Genomic DNA, 13,852 nt, shown 5'->3' on the forward strand with positions numbered 1-13,852 from the left:
CACAGTGTAGCTGACCACCAGCAGTGAGTGAGAAGAGATTCCCCATATGCTGTAGTACTGTGAAACCATGCTGAGGCAGCGGCGATTGCAAGCGGCATGGTTCTCTCCTAGCTGCTCGTATGGAAGTATCAAACCCACAGTGGTGGGTGAACGGGACCGTTGCCTTTCCTCTGGTGGCGCTGATAACCCAGCATAAACCAGAGTGCTCTCTCTGCAAGGCACAGCTGCCCCGTAGTGACCTGATGTACCTGGTACACATGATCTTTAGCATAAAACAGTAGCACTTGTTGATGTGATGCTGGACCTGGTGCTTGTTTTCTCTTCCCAAGGTGTCCCAGCTGCCCCAAACCGCCCCATTGCTCAAGAGAGAAGCTGCACCTCTGTGATCCTACGCTGGCTACCCCCATCCAGTACAGGCAATTGCACCATTTCAGGCTACACCGTGGAGTACAGAGAAGAAGGTAAGTGATTTATGCTGTGCTCACTGTCTGGAAGAATGAGAACAAAGTAAGTGTCCTTTATGGCACAACACATGCTAAACTAAACCCTATCCATCGCTAAGGCATCCCTTCATCATCTGCATTCTACCACCATGGTATACATCCTTTTTGGTGGATGTTTCACAGGAATGCAAAAACAAAACAGCCCCATTACTTTTTTGATCTGGATAGAGCTGCAGATCCCTGCATACTTTTCAAGCTCAGCTCTGAAATGCCTTTTCTTAAATCCATCCATCCTTTTTGCCTGAAGAATTATATAGATATTAAATGCACCCTTTTCCCAATATGCACAGGCATGTGCTCTTGAAAAGGGCATTTGAAATTATTCACACCCCTTTTTGCATTCTTCCTGCAAAGATGTGAGGGGCCCTGGGCAGTAAACCTTACCTTAGGTATGTGTCCTCTGGTTTTTCCCCATCATCCTTCAAAAAATCCTACCTCAAGTATGTGCGGAGTTAATCATTCCATCACATTAATACCGTCTCTTAGCAAATACTCTGCCTTGACCCTCACTGTGCCATTAGTGTGACTGGCATTTTTGTGAAAGAATAAAAGCTCTTCTATTAACAACAGTCACCAAAACAAACAGCAAAAAAGCAGCCGTGGTTTCCGTTTTCAGTATTCCTCTCACTCCAAAGGAATCACTGACTCTTACCTGTAAAACCAACCTTAACCTTTTGAGACCTGGCAATCAGAATTTGCCCACAGCACACACGAAATATATGGGTCATGGTAAATAATATAAAGGTAAAAATCCCTGAACTTACTGAAATAAGAAAATTTTATATATTGTTGAAAGAAATCATAGGCTGTGACAGAGCTCGGTATCCCAGGGGTCCTTTTCTGTTCTGTGACCCTGTGCAGATGAATAAAGTATTGCTCCTTTGGATACCACAGGTTAGGCAGTGCTTGCGTTTGTTTCTGTTAGGAGCAGAAACACATGACAGAGTCACACATTTCTTTGCTGCAATCCTGCTCATCAGCAAAAGCCCATACTAAGCCGCAGAAGGCTGGTTCTCCTCCTGCAGCTCTAGGTTTCACTGTAGCCACCACATTTTCTGAAAAAGAAGTCATCTGCAAAAGCACTTGGCTTGTGCTGACTCCCTGTGTCAGCTTTATCTCGGACTCCCTTGTCTGTATTTTTTTTGCAGTATTTCTGCTACTGTTCCTCTCATAGCAGAGCTGTCATCAAATCAGCCCTCCATTCCTGTTTTATCATGCTGCCCTGAGACGTTGCTTATAGCACACAGTCACAGCCAGACTGCTGGAGAGATCAGCTTGTCCCTGGGCTGTGTTTTTTCCATCGCTATCAGTCAAGTGAGGGGCATTTCCTTCTTCCTTCGTATAGCCAGACTGGAAGGTGGATGAAACACAAAATAGCTTCCTGTGGTCCGGTTCTTGTTTAACAGAAATACATCAGTCTGCTGTAACTTGTGTTTTAAAAATGCTGAGGATTTTAACCTCCCAGAGTACTGCATGAGTTGGGCAGAGAAGGCCTCTGCTCTAAGTTCATGTATTGAGGCTGATTCCTTCAGCTCTCCTTCTCTCCCTCTGTAAAATGCAGGTTCACAGGTCTGGCAGCAGTCGGTAGCCTCAACTCTGGACACATACCTCGTCATTGAGGACCTGGCCCCAGGCTGCCAGTACCAGTTTCGAGTGAGTGCCAGCAATCCCTGGGGGATCAGCTTGCCCAGCGACCCATCTGAATTTGTGAGGCTCCCAGAGTATGGTGAGTGGGCACGATGAGGAGTGGCCTGTGCAGTCTGTATGGTGTGCTTTGACAGGTCCTGATAAAAACATTGATCCTGGACCTGGTAGGAATACAATAAATAGCCTGGGAGATGCTCTGAGCCAGCTCTTGCCAATAGAAAGGCTTTTCATGTCTGCTCCTCCAGCAGGGCTCACAGCCTCCCTCTGTCACAGAAGCTGTTGCAGCTTCCTAGCAGGTTCCTGCTTTCTCTCCCAAGACCATTATCCTTATCTCTGGGCAACAGGCTCTGTGTCCTGGTTGGTGCCCCCCCTGCCTCTCCAGCACTGCCGGCAGCACAGGGGCTGGGCAGCCCAGCTGGGGCCTGCAAGTCAGCTTGTAAAACGTACCTGCCCAAGCAATGCAGCCTGTGTGCACAGGCAGGCTCTGATGGAGGCGAGCCCCCAGCGCACGGTGCTGCAGGAATTTGGGGTACAGCTCACTCACGGGAACAGATCCCACATTTCCCAATGTTTTAGCAGCTCCAGTGTGTAACTAGGCCTGTGACTGGCTTGGCTAGCCTGTGCTGGATGAAATGAGAGCTCACACATCAGAGCTCGACCTCCCAGTTACACACAGACATGCTCTTAGACTGCTGTATGGACCTTTTCAACCCAAAATTGCAAGGACAGATTTGAATCCACCTTATCCATACCTTCCTCTGGGGAGCTCTGGCTTTTAGTAGTCCAGCCCATTGGAGCTGTGCCTGAGCAGTATGAAACAGGACTCCTAGTGGTAATGTTTGCTGTTTTAAGTAATAGTCTCACATAATTTTATGATATGCCGTTTATAGTCCACAGGAAACTGTCTTTAACTTTATGCCTTCTTGAATGTGCTTTGTTCTCTCAAAGACTCTGCTGCTGATGGTGCCACTATTTCATGGAAGGAAAACTTTGACCTCGCTTATGCAGAGCTGCATGAGATTGGGAGGTAATACTAACCCTGCTTATCACTGCGATAAACCACCGAAACAATGGCTCGAAGCTTTTTCCTTGGAGGAGAGTCTAGGTTGTTTTTTTGTAGTTTGCTTAAAAACTGCTGCTCCTTTCGAAGAGCTCTGCACATTAAATACTGTTTAAAATACAGACTGGTTAAGATACTCACTAAATTTTGTTTCTCAAGATCAGTTATGATTTGAGGATTGCAGCTTGGCAAACTTCTGAACAATTAGGCAGCCAAATCTCTAACAGCCACTGGTAGCTCTTGCTGGTATCTCCTCTGTCATCTCTGATTTGATGTGAGCTTTTGAAGTCATGACAATTTGCTGGTTCTGGACAAGCTTAACCTCAAAGACTGAGTTTGCCGAAGTACTTAGGCATGTGACTGACTTAAATCACATCCCAAAGCACTTTGCTAATTGGGACAGTCAGTTGAACAGGAGCCTAAATAGGAGTTGCATACGTTGTCAGCCCTTGGTGCCCTGCGCAGACAACAGATAAGGAGCATGCAAACAATTCAGGTTAATGCAGTTCTTCAGCTCAGAGATCAGAGGCGGCTAGTTCTGGGCTGAAAGGACAGGAGTCTCTCTGGTTCTGTAGAAAGAAGAGTGACGTATTGATAAGAGGCCAAGTACAGCACACAGTTTCACTGAGTAGTTTAACTTTCAGGATTGGTACTAGGCACTAGTCTGTATGAGTTTCCTAAATGCTTTCCTGCCAGCTTTTTTCTTAATTTCTTACTGTGTGTCTGAAACAGTAAGACAAAATGATTGGTTAGTGATTATTTAACAAGACTTTTCTTTTAGTTGTGTGAGACAGTTTGGGCTCTTTATTAAATCAACTGGAGAAGTGAGACCCAAAGCTAAAAACAGAGATAGGACCTGTAAAAGTGGCAGCAAATTGAACCCAGGGGAGATTGTTAGAGGACATCAGTATGACTGCACAAAGCAAAGTGACACCGCTTGCTCTCAGTGTTTGCTAATCCCCAAAGAATCTCTACACCCAGGGTAAGAGATAGAGGCTCTTTGTTTAAAAAGGTTATGAACAACTTGTTAAATCTGATTTCTTGTGAAATATTAATGCGCTGAATCAAATAACACTTCGAAAATCAGTCTGTTACTGCACTGAAAACTAGGTGTGATTTATTCATGAGGCCCCTTCATTATTCTTTTTTTTTTATTTATTTCAGGGGTCGATTCTCCATAGTAAAGAAATGTGTTCACAAAGCCACCCGGAAAGATGTTGCTGTAAAATTCATTAGTAAAAAAATGAAAAAGAAAGAGCAGGCAGCACACGAAGCAGCTTTGTTACAGCACTTACAGCATCCTCAGTACATCACTATCCATGATACCTACGAGTCTCCTACTTCTTACATCTTAGTTTTGGAACTGTAAGTATGTGGAGCTTGAATTCAAGTGTCTGGGTAAAAATCACAGCCCTATTAAAACCAAGGGTAAAATTCAGCCTGAAGTCAGCAGGGCAAAGATTTTGTCATCTGTTTTTTGTTGATTGTGACATCAAATGAAATAGCAATTTTCTGCAGAGCTTCCACTGCCTTTTCTTTACAGTAAATAAGAGACAAATAAAACTTCTTTCTACTCCAGTGAAGCTCGGGTAATTGTATCAGCAGTTAGTTTGTCCCATTGAGTAGCATCACATCTATTTGGGCAGTTTTGTCCACTTCTTATATTCAAGTAAATGTGTTTCAGCTAAATTGAAGCCTATGTTGTTCTAATACTTCTTGGTGAAAAGAGCTGTGTAGCATCTATGCTTGCCCCTATAAGGAGAAATAACAACCAAAATCCAAAAATGCTTCTTTGTTACAGTATATCCAACAAAGTATATTTGGGCTATTTGCTTGTTTATTTATATAGATAAATAAAACTAGGTGGAAAGCTTTTATTGGGTTAGTTTTCCCACAGAATATATTACCAACTGAAAATGTCAGTGATTTTTTTTCTGCATTATGCAACCAGCTCTATAAATAAATAGATGAATCCAAATAATTAAGATGATCTGATTTCAAAGGAATTGCCTCTGTCTATTGAATCCATCCTTAAGCAAATGAGTTTACTTTGAGACTGTTGCTAAATTTTTCAAGGACCGGAGATAACAATTGAGGATTAATCATTCTACCACTTCCATGGGCTGCAGTATCTTGAGATATCATTAAATACTCATCAGATCTTGCATTTTGGTTTCCTCCATTTTTAGGTCACAAAGTTTCCACTGCAATTTTGTTTTCAAATATTAACTGTTCCTAGAGAGATCATGTGATCTTTCATGTGCAGGGTGTGATTTGTTTGTAGGATGGATGACGGGCGTCTCTTAGATTATCTAATGAACCATGATGAACTTATGGAGGAGAAAGTTGCTTTCTATATAAGAGACACAATGGAAGCCCTGCAGTATCTTCACAATTGCAGAGTGGCTCACTTAGACATAAAGGTAAGACAAAAAGAAAGTAATACTATCAATCAGTGCCCTGGTACAGAGTTCCCAGCTGCACAGACAGGGAGGAAATGCAGTCTGTACCCCAAAGAGGTGATGGCTAAATGGACAAGCACTATCTTTCAGACCTGTTGACCATAGAAAGGATTTACTGACCTGCGGCACAAGGTCTTTTTTCTTCCTTCAGACAAGAGATGCACCTATTTCCTTATTTCAGTCATTTGTTCTCAAGGTCTTTCTGTATTTAATGAAGGAAAAGGAGGACATCTGAGGCAAGAGTGAGACATCAGTAGCACCTGACTGAAAGGGAATTACAAGATAAATCCACAGGGTATGGTTTGGGCTAACACCTACACCAGTTTAGCTCCCAAGCTTCCCAAGTAGAGCTGGCTTGTGCCCAGGCAGCTCAGAGCAGGCCAGAAGGAGCACGTGTCTTCCTCACATCCACAGCAGTGCCCTGGAGAGCCCAAAGCACAGGGAGGGGAGGGTGCAGGGAAGCAGGAGGTGGGGAGGGCTGGCGGGGCCAAAGGAAAGCAGCACGCTGCATTGTGCTACAGAGCCAAGAGGGGAACTGGGTGGGAAATACACCCAGGGTGAGGTTCTGAGAAAGAACAAGCTGCATTGTGGGGAAGAAATCCAGCCATTCTTTAATGTCACACCCAGTTAGATTAGCGCAGCTCATGCCTCCTTTTGTTAGTGCACACAGTAGGAGGCACAGTACTGTCCTGGATTCAGTATTGTACTGCTGCTGTCCTCACCAACATCCCAGTTATCTTGGATGACAGAGAATTAGCAATTGAAGTTATGATCAAGTGTTTCGAGTTTTGTGATCTGCAACGTTGATTCTGGTCGTCAGGGATATCAGATAATCTATAATTTTTTTGCAGGCTGAAATGCCAATTAAAAATGGAGAATGAGAGATGAATTTAACTTTCTTGTGTAGTGGACAATCCAGCTCCAAGGATGTCTCTTCTCAACTCTCCAACCCCTAGGCATGTCAGATAAAGTGATGCTTTCATTATTCTTCTGTCTACTACCACTATAAAAAAAAAAAATCCTTTTGTACAATACCTTATGTGGACATTAGTCCCAAAATGCCAAATCATCCTGGTTTCTTTCAGTAAAATTGTCTGTATTTTCTGCCATATTTATAGGACCTGTCAAAAAGTAGGTATCACTTGGAGGTAAGAAACTTCTCTGAATTCTGTGTTTGATCATAAAATACTTCTGAGAAACAAGGTGGGAAGCCAATTTTTTGTGACCTATTTACAGTTCTCCTGAATGAGGGATGCTAAATAAAGCACCTTTTGTTGCTAAGTGGGAAGCAGGAGATGCACTGGTAGTGACAGCAGACCTAGCCATGGACTGTCTTGTCCCAGGACCTAATCAAGAACATTTTGATGTTGTCGATGCAGACTGCACAAAAGAAGAGCAAGCGCAGAGATTGGAACTTTGCTTTACATGTATAGCAATGTGGCAGCAGTAAAATATGCATGAGTATGAGGGGCTATAGGACAGAAAAGTGAGTCTAGAGAGGGTGGAGAAGTAAATTCAGAAATCATCTCAGAGCCAACAAAGGAAGGAAAATCCATGTTAAGTCCCCAGAGTGGAGTACATAGGCAATGCTCAGCATCTCCCACTGAGAGAGAGAAAGATCATAAATACTGAGAGAGTTGGTAAAACAGAGGGAAAATCAATTGGGATGAAATACAATTACACTCTGGCTTGGAAGGCATGACTATGCGCTGGTGTTTATAAGGGAACATCCACACCAACTGACAGCAACAGTAATGGCATGCACCAGAGTCCCTCCTAGGATATGTGGCAGTGGGAACAAAGTTGAACATTTACTTCATGAAGAATATTTCTGCTGCAAGATATGCACATTTAGGTAGTGAGTTGTCATGTAAACAAATGGAATCTAAATAAACTGATCAGAGATGCACAAGTCTTATCAAAATTTAAAAATCTATCAGTGCTCTTAATCTGTACAGATTAGTTTGGAAAAATAGACTGAGTATTCAGGACAAAGTACAAAATCCCAGTGTGTTGCCCTAGTGCAAAAAGAGGATGTTGTCGTTGCAACTTCAACATTGATCTGAATTTACAGCAGTGTAAACAGCAGCTGGGCTGGTTCCTTGTCATTCACTCTCCTGATCTGTACCTCGCACATCTGATTAAATGGGAGTTTTGATTGGCTATTAAACCTAAATGAAATCTACACACTTTACTTGCAAAAATATAATTATTTGTTATTATCTTTTCAACAGCCAGAAAATCTGCTCATTGATTTAAGGATCCCGGTACCTCGTGTCAAGATCATTGATCTGGAAGATGCAGTTCAGATCACAGGTCATTACCATGTCCACCACCTCCTTGGAAACCCAGAGTTTGCAGCTCCTGAAGTTATCCAAGGCCTTCCTGTCTCCCTGAGCACAGATATCTGGAGCATTGGGGTCCTCACCTACATCATGTTAAGTGGTGTATCTCCATTCCTGGATGAAAGCAAAGAGGAGACTTGTATCAATGTGTGCAGAGTAGATTTCAGCTTCCCGCCCGAGTACTTCTCCGATGTGAGTCACGCCGCCAGGGATTTCATCAATGTTATCCTCCAGGAAGACTTCAGGAGAAGGCCGACGGCAGCCACTTGTTTACAGCATCCATGGCTGCAGCCGCACAATGGCAGCTATTCCAAGATCCCACTGGATACCTCCCGCTTGGCTTCCTTCATCGAGCGTCGCAGGCACCAGTATGACGTGCACCCCGTCCCCAGTGTCAAGAGTTTCCTGATGGGCAGGCTGAACCCAGGCACGTAATGCCTCCACCCCCGGGGTCCTACACTGCTGGTCCTGAGGCAAGGCACAGGGAGCAAGAAGGCACAAAACAGATCTGTCTGTACATAGTCCTGTATTCGGCGTTTGCATTTCACGTGGCTTCCCTAATTGCAGGGTACAAATCATGGTGGAGGTGGCAGTACCTGCCCAGTTCCTCAGGACCAAAGTGAAGGGGGCAATGGCAGCAGTACCCGCTCCTTCCTCTTGGCAGGCTCCTCTTGGGACACGTGGTATTGTTGCGTCCACTGCCAGAAAAGGACTTTGGGAAGCAAACACCAACTGGAAACAAGAGCCAAAATTGAAGTTGCCTTAATCTTTGTGAGGCAGCCTTATAAGAAATCCTCTTGATCTTGCTGAACTGATTTCAAAATGTATGAGAGATTAGGAGTAGGATAGTGGGGGGGGAGTGAGACTAGGCTGACCTTAGCATGTACTGCAGAACTGGACTGAAGTCAGATTTTGCTGAAATCATTGCAAGCCTGTTTCAGGTTAACAGACGGATTTTGCACGCCCTGTATGCCCGGGGCTGCCATGATTTCAGTGGGGACTTTGCCTGTGTAGGACATGCAAGCTCAGGCCCTAGTCGCTGCTGGATCAGCTTCCGCGGTGGCGTGGCTTAGATACACTCTCGTTGCATGGTAGTGCTCAGATCAAAATCCCCCGTTAATCCTTGGGCTTTCTGCTGTGTCAAGTCAACATGCAGTACCTTTCAGAGCTATGATTAAGGCAATGAATTCATTGGAGCATGCAGCTGGTTTTGACTAAGCACAATGGGACTATGATGGGTTTTTTAAAAGCATTTTATACACACTGTACAGAAATCTTTTGCAAAACCTGTGCATTGAGAAAAGGCTGTGTCAAATTTTTGCAGTATCTGTAAACTAGGTGATGATAATGAAGACGATTTTTTCTATCACAGGTTTTCAGTATACATATATTGTATCATATATATAAATATATATATATATAAAGGATCCTGTTCCACTTCTAGCTTCAGAATTGCTTGGCCCAAAGTCCATCTAAACCTTTCAGAGTGCAGTAGGAGTGGTGAGTTCATCCTTGTGCTTACAGCTTGAAAATCGTTTTCAGTGTTTAAAGTATGTCATTTGTTTCATTTCCAAACTTGTAAATATCTCTCAGCTGCCGTTAGCACCTCATCACCAAAGCATTCATGAGGATATTTTTATGTCCAAAGCCTAATTTGTAATAAAATAAAAAATATTCACAATTAAAACATTTCTCTCTTGCAAGCCAAGTTGCAACATCATCATATTGATGTTACAGTGACGGAGCCAGCCTTAAGTATAACCGATGCAGGGAGTCTGCAGGGACAAATCAGCAGTTCGTAGGCTGGCCAAATCTTCCTCTCCAGCAGTGGGACTAAGAGGGGAAACACCTCCCCAGTTGGGGCTTCCCCATCCTGCTGCCACACCATCACACTCTACAGCCTTGTAGGGTGACGATCAAAGAGATTTTTTTTTCCCCCTGGCATGCAAGGACTTTGTCTCAGTGCTGAGTGTCATTGCTGTGCCTGCAGTGGGAAATGTCAGTTGTTACCAAAGGTTTTCCTAAGGAAAAGGGCTTGATCTGACCATGTGTGCTCAGTATAGACTCTCTTGTAAGGGCAAGAGTTAAATTTAATTTACCATCCAAGTAACTGCACTGTGAGCCTGCAGTGTATCTGCAGGAGCAAAAGCTGTCTCTGCCAGCAGCTGGTGGAGATACTCTGCAAGTACTGTTAAATTCTCAGGGCTCTGCTAGCCCTTTTTTTGATCCACCTCCAAGCTCAGTTTCATGTCAGGTAGGAGACCTGGCCCTTCTCTTTGTGCTTGCTCCATCAGTACGCTGCAGTGGTCAGTATTTTGCTAGTGGAGAAGAAAGGAGGCATAGCAAAACAACGTTCAGCACCGCATGCAATACAAGAACAGACCTTGAGGTCGAGGAGCCACAGTCAGAAGGGTGAGCCCGGGTGCCTGAGCAGAGTCAGAAGTGGTGTACGAGGCTGTGTGGCTGATGGAGAGAGATCTAATACAGGGGGAAGCTGTGGGAAGGCTTGAAAGAGGCGGTGTTCACAGAAGACTAAACCTTCCTGATCAGCTAGAACCTATCTTGGTTCCCTTCTGTATTGCGGCAGCTAATTTTCTAAGCAATTCAGCAGCACCTTTTAAACAAAGGTTAGACTCATCCTGAGCAAGAGTGCGAAGTATGTGATTTCTTAGCAACTGAAACTTCTTTCAGACAGCAGTCATCAAGGGGTGTCTTTAATTAGCACCAGCCTCAAGTGCTTTCTCACTACAGGACTGTTTGTACTTCTTCCTATTTGTCAAAGCTGGCTCTTTGTGCTGTGATTGTGCTGCCGTTAAAAAAAAAAATGTTTATGGAAGTGTGGTTTATAAAACCTGCTGTTTTTATTAGGCCTGTGGGTACAGTTTAAGCCACAGTCTTTCTGCTTGGCATTAATACAAACAAATTCTCGTCTCACATGAAATCTGGAATTATTTTTTTTTCCTACCTCCTGCATTCACATCTCAGACTGTGATAGCATACACTTTGGATGCACAGGGGGGAAAAGCTGAGTTGTTTAAGGGAATATTTAAGCCTCCATTTACTATCAAATAACAGACATAAAACCCCAAATGGCTGAAAGGATACATGTTTAGGTATCGGTGCTCAAAGAGATTCCTCATCAAGGGAGAGCTGGGGGTGCTGAACTCTGAAGATTTTGAATGTTACGGAGTTGCTTTCCTTTATGGTTCTTCTTTTTCCATATTCATGTTAGAAAACTCCTCTTCCTGGGTGCTGCGCTTTTTACAGCACCTTTAAGAAAACTGGACCCTGTTAGTACCTGCAGATACTTCCAGCTATATTTGTGATTATTGAAGACTCTTGCATTTTATCTCAAAGATTTCTTTTGCCTGAATAATATCAACTTGATATGAAATGCTGCTGTATGATACATACAGAGGTAGTATTCTGACCTTGCTCTCTCAAGGTCTCTTTCAGCCAACTTGTGGCCTCTCTGCAGATCCAGCAGGTCCTGTAACTCTGTTGTAAATAGATTACAGAATTTCAGTAAGTTGGCCTGGAGTGAGCCCACTGAGTGAGAAGCACCACAGCCAACCCCCTCTGCAGCATTCTGCAATTACTGGATATTTTGTGCATGAAATATTGTCTGTAACAAACATGGGGAAACATAGTTCCTCATAAAGCTCCATTAGGCCTTTACAAAGCTCCCAAGAGAGCAGCTGACTCTGAGGGGAAGATTTCCACCTGCAGCTTTACCACTCAGGGTATTCCCAAAATGGCCAAGGTGTGATGGCAGCTGTACCCTCTAGCACCTGCAGCAGCTTCAGACCAGCTAGAACGACCAACAGTAATGCTAGCAATGGAGCAGCACAAGCTCGGTGCAGACTGGCACTACGCAGACAGCCACAGCCTCCAGACGTCCTCATGGTGCTCTTACCCTGCACTGACATCAAAGTACACTTGCTCACAGTGTGCCCCAGCGCTGGACTGGCTGACAGGCCTGCAGGAAGGCAACAGCAGGGGTGCCAGCGAAACAGGGCTCAGAGGGCGCATTGACACGTAGCGCTTGTTTTTTAAGGTGGCCACATTTAATGGACATGCCTGGCAATGAGAAACTAACTCTCTGCTTGGAGCAGCCAGGCCAGGCTGTTTCACTCTTAGCCACGGAATGGGAAATCTGATTGCTTGTGTAACGTTGTCAGCTCCCATCAGGTGTCCAAAGCACCCGCTGCCCTGTGGGTGATCCCCACATCTCCACCAAGCTGCCAAGCCCCCTGAGTATGGTTCTACAGGGATGACACACATCCAGGCAGGATTTATCATTATATTATCATTTAGCATTAAAAGTGTTTTACTTTTAAACTAAGTTAATGCTGAGACGAAGTCTGTGCCCTCAACTGACCTACCTGTACAGGTTCTGTGGCTTCAGTGGAGTTCATCTGCATTGCTGACAATGCTATTAGGCCTTTGTTACAAATACCGTGAATAAAGGCTAAATGCAGAACTGCACATTATGACCTGACTATTTATAACCATGTTTTAATGCCCTTGCAATGAGGGGACTGCAACAAGTGACCCGGGATAATATAAACTTCAGAGGCAGAGGTAAAGGGTAGTCTGTATGTACAAAGGTCTAACAGCTAATTAACATGCACAGCGGCTAACAACGTGGTTTTGTTTCTGTTCCTTTCACTGCAGTGGTAGATTATCCGCTAACATGGGGCTTGGATTTATTTTCCAGCTCATTCTTTCATGTCCCATCAGAAAATGGTGCTTTCCAAAGGAAACAAAATAAAATCCCATTTTACTAGGCTGACTGCACACTGCCATCAAGTGATGAATTCTCATTCTGGGATCTGTATAGTGGTGTTACCATAGCGTCAGGATGCTGAATATTCGCTGTAACTGTAGTCTTTATTATGAAGCTAGTGAAAAACCAACATCTTCTCTACTCAAGCCATATTTCACCTCCATGTCCAACTTCTGATGCTGGTGCTTTTACTTCTCTTTCTACCAAACTGTTCAGCGTTGCTCTGCCACTGAGGTCAATTTGCTGATAACTTTTTGAAGGCAAATGCAATATAAAGCGCAAAAAAAAATTCCAATCTCAGACTTATTCACTAAGAGCAAACAGTTGGAATATATTGATGCTTTTCAATCTTTGCAACAATCAACTGAAGGAGGAAAAAAGAAACAGTATTGCTAACAGTTCAGCATTTTCAAGGTGCAAAGTAATTCCACAGCCTTAATTATTTCAGTGTATTGCTGGTCTGCCTTAAATGTATCTTCAGTTTTATTGCGAATTTCATTTTGTATGCACACGATGTTGTTTTGTAAAGGTAAGTTTGTAAATATTTCCTTTGTTAAGTCTAATCACTCATGTGTACTGTTGTGAGGTGATTACTTGCTGTCCCATGTTGTTATTACTATACTGCAGTATATATGATCATCTACGGATGTAGCTTCAAACTGTACATCTTCTGTCCTGGCATTCCTATAAATAGAGTATACGAATGATTCAGTTTCTGGGCTTTTTTGATTAAATACAGTTGTTCAGAGAAGACCGGGTCAGTCTTATTTCACACGTATGGCAATCTTTCTGAAGCCTTGAAGACTCAGAGCTTGCTGATCACTTTTCGGAGGGATGTTGACAAGACACCAGAGCAAGAGACTGTCACCCCAGCCGACTCCTGGCCTTGCACGCCCGGGATCCAAGCAGCCCTTTGGGACTCCCCCGGGAGCCGAAGCAGAAGGTCTGCGGTCACCACGCACCCTGCCCGCACCACCGGTTTCTGCTTCCCCCTGGAAAGGGCACGTGGGGCCGGGGGGGCCGGGCAGCCCCTGGACGCGCCCCCC

General features: G+C 44.0%; 1 protein-coding gene across 8 annotated transcripts in view; it reads left to right on the forward strand.

Moving 5' to 3' along the window:
- Positions 1 to 13,549, forward strand: part of KALRN (kalirin RhoGEF kinase) — a 360,200-nt gene extending 346,651 nt beyond the window's left edge. For all 8 annotated transcript variants that reach the window (XM_026853030.1, XM_026853033.1, XM_026853034.1 and 5 more), the window contains 6 exons: positions 330 to 461; positions 2,065 to 2,229; positions 3,099 to 3,177; positions 4,375 to 4,575; positions 5,495 to 5,633; positions 7,907 to 13,549. In XM_026853030.1, the coding sequence (XP_026708831.1) occupies positions 330 to 461; positions 2,065 to 2,229; positions 3,099 to 3,177; positions 4,375 to 4,575; positions 5,495 to 5,633; positions 7,907 to 8,452 (1,262 nt within the window). In that variant the 3' untranslated portion in view covers positions 8,453 to 13,549. The remainder of the gene's footprint in view (positions 1 to 329; positions 462 to 2,064; positions 2,230 to 3,098; positions 3,178 to 4,374; positions 4,576 to 5,494; positions 5,634 to 7,906) is intronic.
- Positions 13,550 to 13,852: the final 303 nt, after the last annotated feature.

This window comes from Athene cunicularia (assembly GCF_003259725.1).
Source record: "Athene cunicularia isolate RWA chromosome 7 unlocalized genomic scaffold, athCun1 chr7_part1, whole genome shotgun sequence".
Taxonomy (NCBI): Eukaryota; Metazoa; Chordata; class Aves; order Strigiformes; family Strigidae; genus Athene; species Athene cunicularia.